Below are 22495 nucleotides of genomic sequence, written 5' to 3' on the forward strand. Positions count from 1 at the left end.
CTACATAAAGGGGTGACTACAGGGGTGACTACAAAAAGAAAACAAGCCACGCCACGGACATCGACGTCTCGCTTTCAAACTCAACACCTTCTTTGCCCGCATTGAGGATAATACGGTGCCACTGTCTCGGCCTGCTAACAAGGACTGCGGACCCTCTCCCTCTCCGTGGCTGATGTGAGTAACGTGTTACCCTTCGCAAGGCTGCTGGCCCAGATGGCATCCCTAGCCGCATCCTCAGAGCATGCGCAGACCAGCTGGCTGGTGTGTTTACGGACATATTTAATTGCTCCCAGTCTGCTGTCCCCATATGCTTCAAGATGGCCACCATTGTTCCAGTACCCAAGAAGACAAAGACACCTGAACTAAATGACTACTGCCACGTAGCACTCACTTCTGTCATCATGAAGTGCTTTGAGAGACTCTTCAAGGATCACATCACCTCCACCTTACCTGCCACCCTAGACCCACTTCAGTTTGCATACCGCCCCAACAGGTCCACAGACGATGCAATCTACATCACACTGCCCTATCCCATCTGGACTAGAGGTCAACCGATTAATCGGAATGGCCGATTTCAAGTGTTCATAACAATCGGAAATCAGTATTTTTGGGCGCCAATTTGTCGATTAAATTTTTTTATACCTTTATTTAACTAGACAAGTCAGTTAAGAACACATTCTGATTTTTAATGATGGCCTAGGAACGGTGGGTTAACTGCCTCGTTCAGGGGCAGAATGACAGATTTTCACCTTGTCAGCTCGGGGGATCCAAACTTGCAACCTTACAGTTAAAAAGTCAATAACAACGCAATAACGACCTGCCTCTCTCTCGTTGCACTACACAAGGAGACTGCATGTTACGCAAATGCAGTAAGTCAAGGTAAGTTGCTAGCTAGCATTAAACTTATCTTATAAAAAAACAATCAATCATAATCACTAGTTAACTACACATGGTTGATGATACTACTAGATATTATCTAGCGTGTCCATATAATCTGACTGAGCATACAAGTATCTAAGTATCTGACTGAGCGGTGGTAGGCAGAAGCAGGCGTGTAAACATGAATTCAAACAAGCATTGCGCTGTTTATGCCTATCAACTCCCGAGATGAGGCTGGTGTAACCGATGTGAAATGGCTAGCTAGTTCGCGCGCGCTAATAGCGTTTCAAACGTCACTCGCTCTGAGCCTGTGATTGTTTCCCTTGCTCTGCATAGGTAACGCTGCTTCGAGTGTGGCTGTTGTCGATGTGTTCCTGGTTCGAGCCCAGGTAGGGGCGAGGAGAGGGACGGAAGCTATACTGTTACACTGGCAATACTAAAGTGCCTATAAGAACATCCAATAGTCAAAGGTTAATGAAATACAAATGGTATAGAGGGAAATAGTCCTATAATTCCTATAATAACTACAACCTAAAACTTCTTAAAAGGAACCACCAGCTTTCATATGTTCTCATGTTCTGAGCAAGGAACTGAAACGTTAGCTTTCTCACTTTTAATTTCTTCTCCAACACTTTGTTTTTGCATTATTTAAACCAAATTGAACATGTTTCATTATTTGAGGCTACATTTATTTTATTGATGTATTATATTAAGTTAAAATAAGTGTTCATTCAGTATTGTTGTAATTGTCATTATTACAAATATTATTATTATTATTATATCTATATATATTTTTTTTAAATCGGCAGATTAATCGGTATCGGCTTTTTTGGTCCTCCAATAATCGGTATCGGCTAATCTGGACAAGAGGAATACTTACTGCCAAAATTACATTTACTACCACCTCATTTACTGCTGATATGGCAGACTTGCTTAAACAAATGTGGTTTCTACTGACAATTGAGATGTACAAACTATGGCATAAGGGGACAACAAGCGGATAAAAAGCGATCCGTAATTTCGATTAAGACATTAAGGAGCGAGCGACAACAGACGTAGTCAATATAACTATTTGTTCAGCACTTTTGAAATGTACAGCGACAGAATTCAGAACATGGGCCGTTCTTAGTGTACTCCCTGTGAGGCACCTTGAACACCGTTTGGGTCTTTGCGTGTCAGAAAAGACAAGTCATATTCCACTATTTGACGCGTTAAATAAGATTTTAATGTGACCCGTCAAATAACACAACTCTATTTTAGAATGTTGTGTGTGCTGAATTTGCACGTCCAAGCCAAGCACCACAACTATGATGTTTTTACAATACTGTGTTGGTGAAAATAGACCAAATTATTAGGGTGAGGCACATGGGCTACTAACAGCTTACGACACAACATACACTTAGTATTACTTTCTTAGCTACAGTATACATATCTCCCAGGCATATTACATAATTTATGCAGCAGCATACAATACATTTTTGGACTCAGGTGGCGCAGCAGTCTTTTGCGGGGGGGGGGGGGGGGGGGGGGGGGGGGGGGGGGGCACTGCCGCTCCATTGAATAGCAGGCTAACGTTGGTGGTTTCTTTGCAACGCTTGCAGTTTGCCACTTATTCCTTAAAAATGACTCATTGTTGAATTTAACATTGTGCAATCTTTATGTAGAATGGCCGATGAGCACCGATACAATTTATCTAGAATTTATCTTCATTATTTCTCTTCGTATGAAAAGGATTAAAAAGGATTTGCCAGTAGATTGTCGACAACTAATGACTGCTAGCTAAGACTTGGAAAGTAAGATGTTGAGATGATCAGTCCAATCAAAGCTACTGTAGATGTAACGTGATTTGATGTAATGGGCACTTCTAACATAACTCTATGGCAAAATTTGAGCTCTAACCTTGGAATTGGGGATGACGTACTGTCCAATGAGTGACAGAAAACTGAGCCAATCAAGTGCAACGCTCTGTATTTTCTGGTGGCTAGCCCCACCACCACCACTGAAAGCACTGAGCTAAGCTGAAACACCTGCATTTTGGAGCTGCCAAAAGAAAGACATTTTATTTGAATTTTTTTAAAGAGACCATGGTTACAGTCCAAGACACACCCTTCCCCTCAGCCATCAAATTAAGTGGACACTTCTGATGACGTATCATGACCACCCTTGGCGGGTAATGGGTCACTCGTTCATCTCTTCGTACCTGTTTTTATTAATCACCCAACTTCTTGCAAATTCTTTAAATAATAGTCCTGTACAAGGTATTTCCATAGCTGGTAAAGAAATGATTATAAGCCAGCTGGCTGATGATAATACACTTTTTCTGAAAGACACTAACCAAATTCCCATATCGATCAATGTGATACAATCCTTTTCCAAAGCATCTGGTCTATATCTTAACATTAATAAATGTGAACTCATGGCCGTCAAAGATTGTGTGACACCTTCATAGTATGGTATTGCAGTAAAAGAAGAACTTACATATTTAGGCAGAACCATTACAAAGGATCAGAAGTCTAGAGGCTTACTAAATTGTAACCTTCTTATTAAAAAAACCCAGAAGAAACTAAATCAATGGCTACAGACGGACTTATCTTTAAAAGGTAGAGTCCTAATAACCAAGGCTGAAGGTATCTCTAGACTAACATATGGTGCTCTATCTTTATATCTAGACAGTAAAATAAGGAGATAGACCAGATGCTTAGCAACTTTCTGTGGAGAAACCGTACCCATTACATTAGGAAAACTGTTGTAATGAACACTTATGAGAATGGTGGACTGAATTTTCTGGACTTTACTACTTTAAATAATACTTTTAAGATCAATTGGATAAAACAATTCCTAAGAAGACCCACTTCTATCTGGAATTGTATTCCTCATCATGTCTTCTCTACTTTTGGTGGCCTTAACTTCATATTGGTTTGGAATTATAATATTGACAAAGTTCCAGTGAAACTTTCTGCTTTTCATCGGCAGGTTCTTGTCATGGTCCTTAATTTATAAACACAATTCTTCTCCACACAGATATTATATATGGAATAATCGGGATATATTGTATAAAAATACTTCTTTGTTTTTAGAATATTGGTTCCGAAATAATATCCTATTGGTGAGCCAACTGGTAAATGCAGAGGGTCTTTTACTCAGTTATAAGGAATTCTTATCACTTTACAAGGTCCCTGTAACACCTAAAGATTTTGCAATTGTTTTAGATGCCATTCCCTCAGGTGAACGTGTCAAGACCTGACCCTCAGAGCCGACCTTCTATTGACCCTGTTGACTCATCAGTAGGAAAGATTTGTTTCTCTTTTGGTCCATTCAACAACAGCGCAATATAAACCTTGTTTCAGCAGGATACCTTATGTCATGCCTTATTGGAATGGATTTATTTTAACAAGACATTTATGAGACAATACAGATGTTTACCTGGACTAAAACATCTCTTCAGGGTTTCCTTATTACAAGCATGGCCTAGTCAAACTATGTTCAAGACATGTTTCATTCTACACAACCACTACTATATAAAAAAGATATAAAACCAATTTTCTGAAACCGACAACAGAAAATTAAGTTGAATAACAAACCAGTCTTATTCTCAAACAGTGAACGGGTGGAAAATAGCTTTTCTTGATCTCTGAATAAGTGAACCAACAAGTCACCAAAACAATGGACTTTTTAAGAGCTGGATGTTACAGCGTTTATTCGCAGCACACCTTGTATGAATGTTACTCAAATCTGAGTTGTTTTAGCGGAGGTTGTTTATGTACAAAACAGGAAGGAAACAAAGGCAAGAATGAAAACACTAGACATCAACAGTTATGTAGAACTGTGAGCAGGACGTCTTCCGCATGGTATTGGTTCTGTGGTGGAAAATGGGACAAGCTGCAAAGCAGCCGTCTGGGGGGTGGAGGAAGATGTGGGGGAGTACTTCACATGCTAGTAGAGGCCTCCTGTCTGTTGCTGGAAAACATCGATCGTATCTTCATCCTCCATTTCCAACTGTCAGGAAAAAGGGAGGAAATTAAGACAATTTTATATAGCAATTTTATGTAGCTATTAGCTGTGAATGGAAAGCTTTCGTTAGAAGCCATTTTGCATTTAACATTCTTTCGGCATGCACAAATGTTCATTGGTATTCTCAAAACAGGGAGGAATGCATATTATACAACGGGTGGGTCTAATCCTGAATGTTGATTGGTTAAAAGCGTATTCCAGCCGGTGTCTATTCCACAATTCCTATTTACTCTGTTTCATCTGACTGCGCAATCCACAGTCTCATCAGCCCAGCCATAAACTTGATCTCCACTATAAAAAGCATCCGGACATTATCTCACATTTCTTTTTCAACAGCGGAGATTTGTATAAACCTTGATGTACGTGTAGGGGTCAGGAGTCAAACGAGAGAGCGAGGCAGGCAGTGTTTCTCAGCCAGTCGAAATTATGAATATTGGGATATATACAAAGAAAAATAAATTGAAAAAAGGTCAAACGAAATGAAGTGCAGCTAGTTTGCAGTCTTTCCAGCTTCAGTTTGAAGTTATTGTGTTAGCTGTTGTCATGACGTTGCCCTTTTTGGGTACAGCAAGCCCCATCCCCCTCTCCCTGCCTCTCCCTGCCTCCTACAACTAGGCTGCCGTGGTCAGAGAGAGGTCGTAAATTCCTGAGGAGAGGATCTCCTCATGGCCACACAGTATAGAGATAGAGTGGAGTTTCATAGAGAACAAAGGAATTTCTTCCACCTCACAGAACTTGAGGTCCGAACAACATTTACGTTCCGGAGAAGGTATAAAAGATCGGTGAAGAATCCAGCTACGAACTGGTCCGTTTGTTACAACTTGGGAAGATCAAGAGAGACGGTGTGGCCACATTACCATAACGCTGTTTCGATAATAGCCTCAGATATGAGGTTTACATCTAATTGTTGTATAAGATGAATGAGTGAGGATGATACTGTTTGAATAATGGTGTAACATGATTGTGGACTGTTTAATGAAGAAAAATACAATTCCCTTTTGATTTGAACTAAATCAGAGGACCGCCCATGAGCCCAGTTAGGGTCAGACATCCTGGACCGCCCCTGAGCCCAGTTAGGGTCAGACATCCTGGGACAGCCCTCGTCTGCCATTCTGAATAAAACCCAACTTTTAGAAATCATCACCAGACCATGTTTATCTCAATCACGGGAGTACAAAGGTGGCAGACCATTGCTGAATATTTTAACCATACCACGTGGTGAAACTCTTAGACTATCGATACCGACAGAATAAGAACAAGTCTTTGATATTAACTACTAGTCTGCAGCTAGGAATTCGGTATCATTGAACGCGAAGAATGACAACCGCCGACAACATGAATGAATGTTGCTCTGAACTATCCCCTCTAACCACGACAGAGAGAGAGAAAGCAAGGGAGAGGAAGAAAACTCTCCAACAGAAACTAACTTTTCAAGAAAGATCCCGATGACACACTGAGCGTAAATATATATTTTGATTGCAATTGTTCCCAAATGAGTGAGCGTTCATGTGCAAAGTATTAGCATTTCAATTGTTATAATTAGCAACTTTGTAGTGTCTCATCTCAGTTTACCCCCACTTCCCCTTTTGTCCACCAAGCCGCGATACCGGTTTATCCCACTAGGGAAACTCCGTTATCATTTCTTGTGTTTATGCATTTCTGTGAATTACTTAGTTAGTAAATAAATGATTTAAGACCATTGATGTATGGATGACTCATAGAGAAGACTGGGTTCGTGCAGATAACCAACAATTTACTACGTTTGGAATGAGACTAACGTGAGGTAAAGTAAATAATTAATTAATGTGAATTATATTAGGAAATTATAACTTTGGAATCTGAATATTTTCCTTGGTGCCCCCGACTTCCTAGTTAATTACAGTTACATGATTAATCAGTTTGATCGCGTAATACTAATTACAGAGAATCTTTGATAAAAACTAAGTCTTCAATTTAATGATAGTAAAGACAACACTGTGTTGTTGGCTAGCTCCTCTGAGCACCACAACAGTGCCCTAACGAGAGAGCACATTTTCTATCCCAGGCGAAATCTCGCCTCATTAGCTCATTGTTATGGATGTATCCAAATAAATGTCACTAGAAAACAGGTTAATAATGCCTGCAAGACACCTGCGTGTAACTAGCATGTCGTCATACCAATGCCTTACACCCACACAGCTCGCATTGGAAAATAAATGTAGAAAACTATATTATTAAATTATTGCACCCACACTGCTTGCGAGCGTCTGCGTTGTCAAGCTCTAAAATAGAAGTCAGTTCTATTTGTGATGCAGATTGCGCTGCAAGTCCTGCCTCTCCCATCTCCTCATTGGTTAATAGAAGCAGGTACCCATGTGCCATTTCGTCATTGGTTAATCCCATGTGGGTGACTGAAAGACGAACAAGGTCGGTGGTGGAAATGCACCTAATTTATGAAAGTTGCCAATCGCAATATAAAGTCCAGAGAAGCAAAAGCATGGAAGGAGAGATGACTAGAAACGATTCGGTTGACGGTTTTATGTGTGGATTAATTTTCAGAGTAGAGGACCTTGTGCATTTCAGGTAAATAACAACTCAATGTTTATATCCCAGGACAAATTAGCTAGCAACAGCTAGCTAGCTAAATAGGACAAATTAGCTAGCAAGTGCAAGCTAACTAGCTAAATTGCCATAAATGTTTCATGCTTTTCGACCGTTCCCCAAATTAATGTAATAGGTTCAGAGTTTGTTTGATATTTTAACCTGCGTGTTGTGAACGCGTTTGGTGTGGGGGGGACAAAATAAATTTATGCATGCGCGCAGCCGGTTTGGGTTCCGTGTTACTAACATCTGCGTGAAGCCTGCATGTTAATGAAAGTCATAAGGTGCATAGTTTATATTTATATTAAATCTCAACCATAAAATGTTAGAAACGTTCAGTTTTGACCGTGCAAGCCGACATTCCAAAGTAGCCTCCGAGTATAGCCTAAGGCTTGTGTATTTCATGTTATCGCTCACGGCCTAGAAAAGATTATGTCCAATCTATAGGTAATCTGTCTTTCCCTCAACACCTCATGGCATGGTATGTTATCTTGCTATATACAGATCTAAATGTTGTTAACCAATCACAGACTGTGTTGTTACCAGTTCCCTGTAGCCTACAACAGACAACCAAAAAACAAGAGTTGTGTTCGTGGCTTTCAGTCAAATAGAGTTCATAGGCTTTCCCAAATTGTTAAATTTAGTGTTAGTTAAGGGTTTAGGGTTCAGGGTAGGGACATCCTAAGGAATCCGGATAGCAGTGACCATTCATAGAGTAAGAGACGGGCACGGCATTTGAGAGCTGTCAGGTGACATGAACGTGCCGTGAACTCGACGGCAGTTTGACGCCTTCAAAAAAACTTGCCTCCATTAAACAGTCCGTTTATTCATGGCGGTATTTTATGGTGCTAGGAAGACGTTAGCTGACCTCGTAAGAGGTATCAGTAGCTTCACGAGGCTTAATTATGGCACGTTAAACCCCCCATACAGCTTAAAAAAATGTAAACGCAGCTACTTATTCTGTCTGCACTGTTTGACGGGACTGTAAGTTAGCCGTAGATGTCTAGCTAGCAACCAAGGGATAAGAACGTTGCCAGCCAGTATGGCAATGGTACATTTAGAAAGAAAAACTGGGTTATGTCCATAGATACAGAACGACTGGGTCGTGTCTCTGGCAACCGAACGAACAACCAGTCAGCTTGGGTAGCAACCCTAGATGTGTCGGGACTATATTTTGTGGAAGGATGAAATAGTATGAATAAATACATTAAAATAATGTTTTTAATGCAAATATGTCAATCATTATTTGAATATGTTGGTAATCCGTATAAAAGCGATAATGCCCTCTAAGCCGGTGTTTGGAGGAGATACTGGCACGGTTTGCCGACCCTCGAGTTCTTCTCGGCCCTAACAACACCCGTGCCATTATATCCTCCAAACATCAGCTCCTCTGGCATTATCACTTAAATGTATTATTGCTGGAATGGTGTTGTTCAAGCAAAATAGAGTGAATTGACATAATAAATCAGTTCCTCCCATAAGACTCCAGGCTTACCTGTGCAGGTGTGTGTCTCGTTTATTAGCTGTCCATCGAACTTGACTACTGTCACTTCTCTACTATGTGAATGAAAACACTGCAGAAAGGAAGGGATGAGGAGATAGGGAAGGGCATTACAATATTTCCACTCCATATCCACGTTGGCCGACATCATTTTTATCAGATAAAGGAAGAAACAACAGTATAGGGAGGGAAGTGGCTTCTACTCAACAAAGCCTGTAGAGCCTGGCCTACTTCCATGACTTCACTGGTCTAAAGAGACACACAAGATCCATTATGGGTGGGCATGCACACAAGCACACACAGCATTGAGATTAGGCTACTCTTTCCTAAATAAAAATAGTTTCAAGCACTAGAAGAGTGGACAGTACAGAATCATAACATTTTACTCATTTAGCATGAGCTTTTATCCATAGCAATTAGGGTTAGGGCACCAACAGATTGTTCACCTAGTTGGCTCGGGGAGTCAAACCAGCAACCTTTCGGTTACTGGCCCAACGCTCGTAACCACTAGGCTATATGCCAGACAGCTGGGACACTGGAATAATGAGGAAGATGAAAAGGAAGATGATAATATGATGAAGACAACACAGCCCATAGCGCTCGTCTCCTGTCACAGACAATGTAGACTACATCTGACAGTGAACAGATCAAAGAGATACAAGTGTTGTGTTTTCTCTTCAATGAGTTTCCTTGTCCTCAATGGATAATATGAGCTGTCATCTTTCATCAACCCCTGTATTCCCATAGTTAGGGTCAGGACTTTTTTCAGGTCAGGTCATTAGGGAAAAGTATGTGGGCCCATAGTCATAAAGCATCTCAGAGTTCAAGTTTATTAGTCATATACCTTTACACATGACATACGTGGAGTACACAGTGCAAATACATGCTTAATTACAGGTTCACCTCTCGACAATAGAAAATAAGAGTACAAAAAGAAAAGCTCGATGAATAAGAACGAGGATAAAAACGTTGCTAACATATATTACAAGGAGACACTCGAACAGATAGTTCTGGTCTTTTCAAAAACCTGGCACAAATTGGGATCTGGGGGAAGGGAATGGGTGGGGTATATGCAAATTAAATACTGTAGTATTTACTATAGTTAAAGTCTGGCGTGTTTGCGGACTGTAGTGTATTTGAGGACTATTCTGTAGTATTTAAGTGTTTGTTTTGTGATGATAATACTTTAGAATTTACTATAGTATTCTACAACATTATATAGTAAGTACTACACATGATTGAGGAATACTACAATGTGTAGTATAGTATATTACAGTTTACTACAGAATTCTATACTAAGTACTGTAGTATTCTATAATAAACTTCATTATTTTTCATGTGGGCACACACACTTTACTGTAGTACTTACCCTGGGGATGACCCAGATGAAGAGGATGAGCAGACTCAGGAGAAGCACAGAGCCAGCAGTGACAGCTGAGACCAGGACCAGATACCAGGACATTCCTAGCCCTGAGGATGCATCATTCTGGTCACACTCCTCATCTGTGGCACAGCAACACACCAGGGTAGCACACATTTTTCAATTCAGTTCAGTACATATCAACAAAATATCCCCAGGTGCAATTCGTTATAAAAGAGATGTTGAAGAATCCAATACAACTCAACAAACTGACCAATTTAAACGTGTTTAGAAGTTACAGCATCGTAGCTCAAGTTAGGATTAGTTCCTATGAGACTGCGCCATTTAGAGCTCACATTAAGACAATGGTCCTGAATCGTTCCCTAACCAATGTTCCCTCTGAGCTCCCGTCGGACTGCCACACAGATTAAATATCAGCACACACAGAGAAGCACAAGATTGAAATTCATTCAACTTTCTAGAGTTTTCCCCTTAAGTTAACACTAACAACGCTTCGCTCTACTGTGGTAATTGTGCTCGAATCAACGCAATTTTAGCCACTTTCAATGATTTGAAACAAAATTAACTATGCAAGACTTTGAATGCAAAACTAACGCCGCTAAACTTACCCTAGTAAAACTGACTATCCTACCGATCCTCGACTTCGGCGATGTCATCTACAAAATACTAAATGCTTCCAATACTCTACTCAGCAAACTGGATGCAGTTTATCAGTGCCATCCGTTTTGTTACTAAAACACCTTATACCACCCACCACTGCGACCTGTATGCTCTAGTCGGCTGGTCCTCGCTACATATTCGTCGCCAGACCCACTGGCTCCAGGTCAGCTACAAGTCCATGCTAGGTAAAGCTCCGCCTTATCTCAGTTCACTGATCACGATGGCAACACCCACCCGTAGCACGCGCTCCAGCAGGTGTATCTCACTGATCATCCCTAAAGCCAACACCTCATTTGGCCGCCTTTCCTTCCAGTTCTCTGCTGCCTGTGACTGGAACGAATTGCAAAAATCGCTGAAGTTGGAGACTTTTATCTCCCTCACCAACTTCAAACATCTGCTATCTGAGCAGCTAACCGATCGCTGCAGCTGTACATAGTCCATCGGTAAATAGCCCACCCAATTTACCTACCTCATCCCCATACTGTTTTATTTATTTATTTTTCTGCTCTTTTGCACACCAGTATCTCTACCTGCACATGACCATTTGATCATTTATCACTCCAGTGTTAATCTGCTAAATTGTAATTATTCGCCTACCTCCTCATGCCTTTTGCACACCAGTATCTCTACCTGCACATGACCATTTGATCATTTATCACTCCAGTGTTAATCTGCTAAATTGTAAATATTCGCCTACCTCCTCATGCCTTTTGCACACAATGTATATAGACTCTCTTTCTTTTTTCTACTGTATTATTGACTTGTTTATTGTTTACTCCATGTGTAACTCTGTTGTTGTCTTGTTCACACTGCTATGCTTTATCTTGGCCAGGTCGCAGTTTTAAATGAGAACTTGTTCTTAACTAGCCTACCTGGTTAAATAAAGGTGAAATAAAAAAATTAAAAATAGTTTATTGTAGGCAGTGCACATCGAAGTAGGATTCTATTGAATTGACATGCACGACTCAGGCCTGTAGTCTACATAGAACGGTGCGCCATAACCAATCAGAGTTGCAGTAGGCCTATATGCAAATAGCCATTGCTATATACGGATCTGTGCCATTCACTTTGAACAGGACAGCATGAGCAGTCCTGAGTAGATGCACTTGTTTTGAGATCAAAGCGAGAGCTGCATGTAGCCAGCCACCTGTGCACATTTGTTCATATTCTTTGCTAGTGAGTTATTAGCCTAGTTATGGCTAATTTCTAGTCAACAATGGGGGAGTGGTTGCTTCCTACAAGAGCACAAAATGTGTGCTACATCTTTGAAAAACAAGTCAGGTAAAGAGCTTTTTTTTATGTCTTAAAGGGGCAGCACAGATAGAACAATGATACAGATATTTAAAGCATTCCCTTGGCGTTTCCACTCACTACCAAATATGGTAGTGAGAGGAAGCCAACTGGCCCCACAGTGGGTAAAGATGGATTTTGGCTGACATGCTGCACATTCTCTTATCGATGAAACATTTGATTTCAATACAGTTTTCAATTCCCAAAACTAGAATGTTTTAAACAGAGCGGACTAAGTTTTGTAGACCTTACCCTTTGCAAAAGTGTTTATTTTTAAATTGCTTTGTTTAGAAGGAGTGCATAGGTGAATTGAGTTACTGCACACGCGCACTTCACAGAGTAGCCGTTCCCTAACGGAAATATGCAGATTTATGCTAGAACGCACCAAGAGGATCTCGCTAGCTTGTGCTTGGCTCTGCCCACCTCCGTGTCTGTTCTGTCCACTATGACTCATTTGTTCCCAATGGAAACGATAGGCTGTGGTCCATCTTGGTTAAATAAATATCTTTGGTGGCAGTGTTGTATTTTGAGACAGTGTTGAATAAGCTAAGTAGCCAATAGGCAGAGGGTAGCATTTGTCTGATTCTCTGTAGTAATGGTATAGGAATAATAATGAATTGTATTTTGTAAAATGGTTTCTTGCATCAAACACAACATACTTAGTCACCTCCATGTCTGAAGGACAAGTGAATACAGGTTAATGTCAAGCCCTGCATGTTTTTTAATTCAAAAGTCTCATAGAATGTAGGCCTACATTGAACACCACACATTTGCTGTTACTGTAGGCTGAATGATAGAACAGCTATTTCCATATGAAATGTTATGGGATGCATTTTTGTCCATTGTTTTTGATGGTAGGCCTACATTATAATTAAATAGCCACAGTAGCCTACTTGGCCACTGTTAAAACTGTACCTTAAAGTGGGTACAGCCTCAGTGATCACAGTAAACGCGAGCCAGAATCTTTTTTTTTAACCTTTATTTAACTAGGCAAGTCAATTAAGAATAAATTCTTATTTACAATGACGGCCTACTCCGGCCAAACCCGGATGACACTGGGCCAATTGTGCACCGCCCTATGGGACTCCCAATCACAGCCAGATGTGATGCAGCCTGGATTCGAGATACAGTGCCTTAGACCACCGCGCCACTCGGGTTGCACATCATTTTTACAATGTTCAAATCTGCGCCAGGCATATCTGAAATTTACTCAGTGCCAGAAAAAAATAAAGGAACATTGACCCTATTACCCTTCAATATTTGCAGATCTGAAGGATCTGGATAGGTATTACCCGGAGAGGAGCTTCCAACATACAGATCTGTATATTTTACTATAAGTATTTATATATTTCTGCAACCAGCCCTGTTTACATGTATAATCAACCAATCACATCTAAACTGACACTTACACACACACACTCACCACTTATGCTGCTGCCGCCATACTGTTTACCATTATTGTTATTTTTTTATCCTGCTACCAGTCACTTTCTCCTAATCTCTGCCTGTGTACATATCTACCTCAATACTCCTGTATCCCTGTACATTGTACAACTGGTACTGACCCTGTATTTACTGTAGCTTCCTATCTTAATTCTCATGTTTTTACATTTTCTTTTTAGTTATACTATTTTGATATTGAATGCTGCATTGTAGGGTAAGGCTGGCAAGTTAAGCATTTCACTGTGCTTGAGCATATGACCACAAAAAATGACCACAAAAAACTTGAACATTGAAGGGTGCAGTAAGTGCCAAATGGAAGGTTAGGGAACGAATCAGGACTGGCTGAGACACTCACCATTCACCACCAGCAAAACAGCTCCTTCCCCCTCAGTCTTCTCAATCTTGTTTTTCTTATAAACACTGTACACACACCAGAAGGCCCCAGAGTCTTCTATGGTCAGGTTTGTGATGGTGATGTCCATTTTGTTGAGTCTTCCGTTAGTCGTCAATCTGAGTTTGAACCTCTCGTGGAGGATTAATTTTTTTGTTTCCTGGTGAAAGTAGAGGACTGGAATCTCTTTTGTTAGGCGCATGTACACACCCAGGTTTTCTTGGTCTGGCAGAGAGGTGCTGCAGTGGATGGTCATAGTGTCTCCCTCCTGCTTTCGGACCAGCAGTCCCTTGCTGCCTTTCATGAGCAGATGGGAGAATGGAGAAAAAAAAAACACCATACAGTACCAGTCAAAAGTTGACACACCTACTTATTCCAGGGTTTTTCTTTATTTTTACTATTTTCTACATTGTAGAATAATAGTGAAGACATCAAAACTATGAAATAACACATATGGAATCATGTAGTAACCAAAAAAGTGTTAAACAATTCAAAATATATTTTATATGTGAGAATCTTCAAAGTACGTGTTATTTCATAGTTTTGATGTCTTCACTATTATTCTACAATGTTGAAAATAATAAAAAATAAAGAAAAACCCTGGAATGAGTAGGTGTGTCCAAACTTTTGACTGGTCCTGTATGTGTCAGATGTTTGTTCTTTAAAGATAAACCAACACCAATCAGTTAAGGAGATCTTCACTACCTAAAACTAGTTTCACACAAGTCTGGGTCTATTTTGGGATTATGAATACAAGGAACCATATACTACTCTACCCTCATTTGAATATTGCACTTGAAAAATAAATTACTTAAACAACCTCTTTTGTACATCTATGATATTGCAACTCTATAGATTACAGTGGACTCCTGAAAAAGGCAATGTCTTGGGACTGTTGTGCCAGAGCATGCAGTTATCAGGAACAAGCTATTAAAAATCATGTCATTGAAATGTGACTGGAAAACTGTATTGTACTTAAAGAATTCACATTTATTCAAAGAGCACTTATCAAGAGTCGAATGTACATAATATATTTTAAAGTGTAAAACTGACTAGATTAAATCAAAAACTTTCCATCACCTCCCAATGGAAAATTTAAATAAACACCACTCACCTTTCTCAGCCAGGGTGCTGCAAAGGAGACAGAGGAAGATTGCACAACACAGACAGAATGCAGACATCGTGCTGAAACAACATGAGCTTCACATCACAACTAAACTGAGCCTTCAAATAACAGGAAATATATAGTATGTCTATACCACAGTGGTGTCTACTCTAGAACCTCTCCACCAATAGGAACACGAAGTAGGCCGACTTTACGCTTAGGTTCTGAACAAATGAGGTAGGCCTAATAAACCAAAATAAAATGACAAAATAACATACAGAGAATCAAGACCTGAACTTATTTCAGGTGCAATTGTGGGTGTCAGTATGTGACAGAATCATAGGTTAGGAATAAATTAGGTTAAACAACAAAACACAATTATTTGACTAACTTTTACGTCACTACAATCAAAATCAAAATATGTATGTTTTACTCCATACATTTTCCCTGACACCTGTGGAGGCAATTAATATTCATGACATACTACAGTCGTGGCCAAAAGTTTTGAGAATGACAAATATTCATTTTCACAAAGTCTGCTGCCTCAGTTTGTATGATGGCAATTTGCATATACTCCAGAATGTTATGAAGAGTGATCAGATGAATTGCAATTAACTGCAAAGTCCCTCTTTTCCATGCAAATGAACTGAATCCCCAAAAACATTTCCACTGCATTTCAGCCCTGCCACAAAAGGACCAGCTGACATCATGTCAGTGATTCTCTCGTTAACACAGGTGTGAGTGTTGATGAGGACAAGCCTGGAGATCCCTCTGTCATGCTGATTGAGTTTGTATGACAGATTTGAAGCTTCAAAAGGAGGGTGGTGCTTGGAATCATTGTTCTTCCTCTGTCAACCACGGTTACCTGCAAGGAAACACGTGCCGTCATCATTGCTTTGCACAAAAAGGACTTCACAGCCAAGGATATTGCTGCCAGTAAGATTGCACCTAAATCCACCATTTATCAGATCATCAAGAACTTTAAGGAGAGCAGTTCAATTGTTGTGAAGAAGGCTTCAGGGCGCACAAGAAAGTACAGCAAGCTCCAGGACCGTCTCCTAAAGTTGATTTAGCTGTGGGATCGTGTCACCACCACTACAGAGCTTGCGCAGGAATGACAGCAGGCAGGTGAGAGTGCATCTGCACGCACAGTGAGGCGAATACTTTTGGAGGATGGTCTGGTGTCAAGAAGGGCAGCAAAGAAGCCACTTCTCTCCAGGAAAAACATCAGGGACAGACTGATATTCTGGAAAAGGTACAATGAATGGACTGCTGAGGACTGGGGTCCTTTTCTCTGATGAATCCCCCAAGCAGCTGATTGGTCGACTCCACGGCTAATTGGAGCTGACCCAGCCCCCTCGTCAAGTTACAGCTGTATCCGATTACACTCCTTCTGAAGCTATAAAAAAGCCAGTGTTCTGTTCAGAAGGGAGATCATTGCAGAGATATAGATTGCAGAAAGATCATTACTGAGAGAGGAGGCTGATGGCTGAGGGTGATATACTGTGTTGGTTGTTCTCAGAGGGAGATGATTAGTCTGTCCTGTATTGGTTGAGTGAGAGAGCTGATTGGTTATATCTGTGTGTCAATAGGACGCAGTGTTTTGGTTATTGAAATTGTTTGTGTTATTCTGTTTCATTTGTTTCCAGGGGGAAAGGGGAAGGCACCTTGGGAGTGCTTAGGCAAGAGGCCCACGGGCATACATATTCCCGTAGTATATTCACTGTCTAGGCACACTAGGTAAGACCTGGGAGGACCACCCCCGGTATTTTGGTTAGGGCACCAGGTGGTGCCATATTAGGTAAATAGTGTTTAGGCAGGTAAGATAGAAGAGGAGGCTTTGAGATTAACTAACTTTCTTTGCTTTGGTTCCGTCCAGCCACTTTTCCCCATATTACCGTGTGACGGAATAAATTTCTTGTAAACGGTACCACTCTCTGCCTTTGTCATCCTTACTCGCACCTACAGTCCCATACCTCTTTCACTTCACTGGGATTTGAGTTGTAGCAGGGTATTGCGTTCCCTCTTCATAGAGGCGTGCATAACAGTGACGAACAATGCCTTTTCCAGCACGAAGGAGCACTTTGCCATAAGGCAGAAGTGATAACTAAGTGGCTTGGGGAACAAAACATCGATATTTTGGGTCCATGGCCAGGAAACTCCCCAGACCTTAATCCCATTGAGAACTTGTGGTCAATCCTCAAGAGGCGGGTGGACAAAAAATACATATATCTGACAAACTCCAAGCATTGATTATGCAAGAATGGGCTGCCATCAGTCAGGATGTGGCCCAGAAGTTAATTGACAGCATGCCAGGGCGGATTGCAGAGGTCTTGGAAAAAGAAGGTTCAACACTGCAAATATTGACTCTTTGCATCAACTTCATGTAATTGTCAATAAAAGCCTTTGACACTTATGAAATGCTTGTAATTAGATTTCATAATTCCATAGTAACATCTGACAAAAATATCTAAAGACATTTGTGTCATTCTCAAAACGTTTGGCCACGACTATACTGTTTAATTAGACATAGAATTCAGTTTTTTACTTGAAGATTGTCCATTGTTAAATGCTTGTATTTTTTCTAACCTGATACAAAGTTGTCTTTGTGTGACTTGGTCATAAGACTGGGTGATTTCGTAAGATCCGTTTGGGTGCGACCGCAGCATGTGACACATCCCGTTTTTTTTTGTTGCAGGAACTCAGCTGTATGGGAAGTTGCAGGAAGGAGCACATTATAGTGTGAACTGTGACGAACGCAGTTACAGTATATGGTTGAGCCCTTGTGCTATCAACCTCAGGCTATCTCCTTTTAGACACTATGCTCCGCCCATTTCCACCCATCTGCTAAACTGCCACGAAGATAGAGGTTGCATTTTCTATAAAAGCTGAGAGCCAATGCTATTCGTTGGGCTTTCTGATTACGCACTGTTGAGTGATTGTCATTTATTGCTTCATTTTTGCAAATCTTATAATAGTTGTTTGAAAGAATCTGCAGTCTCTCTTCCCATAGAATGTCTACCACACACCCAAAAGTACTTGTTAAATTTTGAATGCTTAGCAGGAGAGGGGCACCTGCCAGTAGCCACTGCGGAGGTCTAGTGAGGAGAACCAGGAGGACCCCCTAACCAGGTCCAGTGACTCATCGATACGTGGTATGGGGTATGAGTCCTTCCTGGTTACCTCATTCACAGAACCTCAGCTTGCCCCCCTTCTTCAGAAACATGATGACTGGCGCCACCCAGGGGCTGTCTGAGGGCTCGATGAAGTCTTCCTGCTGCATCTCCCACACAGCCTTGTCTGCCGCCTCCTGGCGTGCCAGCGGGATACGGCGGGGAAGCATCTTGATGTGCCGAGCATCACCTGTGTCGATCTCATGCTGCACCAGATGAGTCTGACCCACCTCTTCCTCACTCAGCGCAAAGCTGTCTCTGAATTCAAACAGCAACTGCCACAACCGTTCCTGCTGCTCTGGGTCAAGACCAACACAGTTCCTCCCCCATATCTCCCTAACTGCAGACAGTGTCCTCTCCTCTCCCATCTGGGGTAGGGGGGGGGGGGGGGGGGGGGGGGGGGGGCGAGGCCCGGGCTCACATAGGACCCTGGGACCAGGGCGTGTGTTTCGTACCGCCTGTCCGTCAACCCCTTCAGTCCGCCCACCAGAATCCGATTTCCGTGCTTATAAACCCAGGGTCATTACACTACTCCCTCCTTTCAAAGAACTCGTCTTTGCGCTAGCTTGCGACTCTACGTCTTACAGGAACTCGCTCACCGGTGTGGGATTCTGTGTTTTACATTATAGCCATTACCATATATATGATTAAATATTATCGGATGTTGGCTGTGTGAGGTATCTGCATTTGTGCACTTGAGCATCATCATGAGATTGAACAACTGCTTGCTACATCTGCTTTGCCTGTTTGTGTGTGTGACAATATTGAGCAACATGGTATGACTTGCTGCATGTTACAAAGTTGTGGTTAATCAGGCATAGCTCATCACGAGGCTTAACTGAGATGGAAAAATACTGAACAACACAATAGCAGGAACTGAGAAACTGTTACAACTAGAGTGTGGTACCAACACATAGTTAATCTACACAACAGCAGATGTCGGACTCCAAGGAGCACCAAGAGGCTGGGACCAGCCTGAGTGCCTGCGATAGGCTGAGCAAGTTTAAACCACGCTCAGCCTCTACTGTGATAGGACAATGGAGGGGTTGGAACTATTTCTATCACGGTATAAACACTATTGTTCTATACTTGCCAGTCAGTTCTCTGTTCTACCCTGCGTGGTGTTACAGTGAACCCGTATATACGAAAATTGCATTTGCCCTTTATTGCTTGAATTTAATTAAAGACAGATTCTGACTTTCATTCTTCCTGATACCGGATTCGAAAGACGCAGCCTCTGACCGGCCAAGCACACGCACTGTCGTGGATGCAAGGTCCGATCACTTCTGACACCAATGTAATGAAACAGCAGGGAGCAGGTCTCAAACCCTCAACCTTCTAGCCGGAGGTCCGGCGCGCTATCGACTGTGCCGCAAAAGCATGCTCTAGCGGCTCCGCGCTTATAAACCCAGGGCCGCTACAGTATATATGCCTAGCTAGAGAATGAATTAGCTAACTAACGTTAGCCTGCCTAGCTGGACATTCTGAAGAAGTAAGATGTTTTATTTCTACAATTTCCAAAAGGTAACCCAACAAAAACATATGTACTATATGTGTTTGTGCAGTCATGTGCATTAGTAGCACCATTTCTAGCTTTTTTTCCATTTGTTTTTAGTTACACTTGTACGTAAAACTTCTCCATTGATGTTGTTTTATGTTTTCGCTGACTTTTATTAGCGGATGTACAATCGTCGCGAATTGAATTATGGGGAGTTTCAGGCCCCGGAGTACACTCGCAAAGTTGACTCAAAACGAGGGCTGAGGGGTTTATGTTGCAAACTTTCCTTGCTTGGCTAATAATTTGGACCGCCCGCCAAGATGGAACAGGACCTAGAACTGTTCTGCCTGCTGCATGGGGACAGGGGAAGAAGATCATGTGATAGGCAGATTATCATGGCTCAAGGGCAGCGGGAGAGAGAGAGAAAGGCAACTGTGATGGTGAGATAACGCCCAGTAGACACAGACAGTGCAAATGTGGTGGAAATGTCAGTCAGCAAACAAGATCCTTTGCTGATACAAAGGTGGATGGATGTGGCTCACTGAACAATGTTTGTTTGACTTTAGATTCAAAAGCACGACAATAAATATATATTTTCTACAATATATTGCGGAGACAAATGACAAAAAAGGCTAATCCACACATGTAGTTGGAGCATGTCCTACACACCTTTAGTTGTATTGACACAGCAATTAGATTGTTTGTTCTCAGATAATGTAATTGTGGCTGAATCTAGGCTAATCATTCTTAAATATCTTCAATAAAAGTATAGCCCTCTGTCCTACATTATAGAAGACTGTAGAATGACTTTTATTAGCGGATGTACAATCATCGCAAATTGAATTATGGGGAGTTTCAGACCCCGGAGTACACTCGAAAAGCTGACTAAAAACGAGGGTTGAGGGGCTTATGTTGCAAACTTTCTTAGCTTGGCTAATAATTTCAACCGCCCGCCAAAATGGCGACGGGGATTCCGTTAAGGGCATAAGGCGAGGGTGTCTGTTAAGTGTTTGGACCTAATACCATGTTGGTATGCGGCTTTATTAACGCAATTAAATGTTTTCCCCATATTTTTTGCAAACTGATGCCAAAATTAATTGATGCCAAAATAACAAGCAAAACAATTTTTTAAAACCTTTTATTTAACTAGGCAATTCAGTTAAGAACAAATTCTTATTTACAAAGACGGTCTACCGGGGAACAGGGGGTTAACTGCCTTGTTCAGGGGCAGAATGACAGATTTTTACCTTGTCAAGCTCGGGGATTCGATCCAGCAACCTTTCGGTTACTGGCCCAACGCTCTAACCACTGCCGCCTCAAAGCCCCCCACCAATATATATATATATATATATATATATATATATATATATATATATATATATATATATATATATATATATATATATATATATATATATATATATATATATATATAAATAAATAAATAAATATAATTTTTAGCTAAAAGTGTGGTGCTCAAAACAGGTGGGAGTTGTCAGACATTGAATATCTTGTTAAGCATGGTCAAGTTAATAAATGCTGTGGATGATGCATTAACCCCCCAGACCAGTGGAGGCTGCTGAGGGGAGGATGACTCATAGTAATGTCTGGAATGGAGTAAATGGAATGGTATCAAACACATTGAAGACGTGGTTTCCAAGTGGTTGATACCACTCCATTGACTAAATTTCAGCCATTATTATGAGCCATTCTCCCCTCCGCAGCTTTTACTGGCTCAGACACACCAAAGATACAGTCCTTCCGAACTGAGCTGCAGGATAGGGAGGGAACTACTTAGGGGTCTGACAACTTGGATGGAAAATTACTGAAAATAATAGCTGACGATATTGACACTTTTTGCCACATCTTCAATCTAAGCCTTCTAGAAAGTGTGTGCCATCAGGTCTGGAGGAAAGCTAAAGTCATTCCGTTACCAAAGAATAGTAAAGAACCCTTTACTGGCTCAAATAGCCGATCAATCAGCCTGTTACCAACCCTTAGTAAACATTTGGAAAAAAATGTGTTTGACCAAATATAATGCTAGTTTACTGTAAACATATTGACAACAGACTTTCAGCACGCTTATAGGAAAGGACATTCAACAAACACGGCACTTACAAATTACTTTTGATTAGCTGAGAAAAATGTATGATAAAAAAAGATGTGGGCGCTGTTTTGTTAGACTTCAGTGCAGCTTTTGACATTATCAATCATAGTCTGCTGCTGGCAAAACGTATGTGTTATGGCTTTACAGCCCCTGCTATATTGTGGATAAAGAGTTACCTGACAACAGAACACAGAGAGTGTTATTTAATGGAAGCCTCTCCAACATAATCCAGTAGAATCAGGAATTCCATTTTTTTCAAAGCCAGTGTGTCTATGTATGAGGATGACTCACCACAAACACGTCAGTTACTACAGCGAGTGAAATTACTGCAACACTCAACAAAGAGCTGCAGTTAGTTTCAGAACGGGTGGCAAGGAATAAGTTAGTCCTAAATATTTCAAAAACTAAAAGCATTGTATTTAAATCTTGTAATAAATGTGGAAATTGAGCAAGTTGAGGTGACTAATCTGCTTGGA

The 22495-nt window shown here is 41.1% G+C and overlaps 1 protein-coding gene across 3 annotated transcripts; it reads right to left on the minus strand.

Annotated features, from left to right (window-relative positions):
• Positions 1 to 4231: 4231 nt before the first annotated feature.
• LOC110486896 lies at positions 4232 to 15831 on the minus strand. Of its 3 annotated transcripts, none has more exons than XM_036938966.1 (5): positions 15251 to 15826; positions 14101 to 14433; positions 10341 to 10474; positions 8966 to 9044; positions 4232 to 4875 (listed from the first exon to the last, which is right to left on the minus strand). In XM_036938966.1, exons 1-5 carry the CDS (start codon positions 15315 to 15317, stop codon positions 4859 to 4861), a joined length of 630 nt encoding a protein of 209 aa, XP_036794861.1. In that variant the 5' UTR covers positions 15318 to 15826; the 3' UTR covers positions 4232 to 4858. The 3 variants fall into 3 exon arrangements, with proteins under 3 accessions (XP_036794861.1, XP_036794863.1, XP_036794862.1); XM_036938968.1 differs by having other exon boundaries at positions 4241 to 4875; positions 14101 to 14429; positions 15251 to 15831; XM_036938967.1 differs by lacking the exon at positions 8966 to 9044 and having other exon boundaries at positions 4241 to 4875; positions 15251 to 15825.
• Positions 15832 to 22495: the final 6664 nt, after the last annotated feature.

Source organism: Oncorhynchus mykiss, chromosome 12 (genome assembly GCF_013265735.2).
Source record: "Oncorhynchus mykiss isolate Arlee chromosome 12, USDA_OmykA_1.1, whole genome shotgun sequence".
Lineage (NCBI taxonomy): Eukaryota > Metazoa > Chordata > Actinopteri > Salmoniformes > Salmonidae > Oncorhynchus > Oncorhynchus mykiss.

Bases quoted from the DNA above. Each gene is read 5' to 3' on its own strand.
- LOC110486896 (XM_036938966.1), bottom strand. From the start codon at position 15,317: ATGTCTGCATTCTGTCTGTGTTGTGCAATCTTCCTCTGTCTCCTTTGC. The intron at 14,434-15,250 runs GTGAGTGGTGTT...TGCTCATGAAAG, and splicing joins CAGCACCCTGGCTGAGAAAG to GCAGCAAGGGACTGCTGGTC. The intron at 9,045-10,340 runs GTAAGTACTACA...TCCTTTCTGCAG, and splicing joins TCATCTGGGTCATCCCCAGG to TGTTTTCATTCACATAGTAG.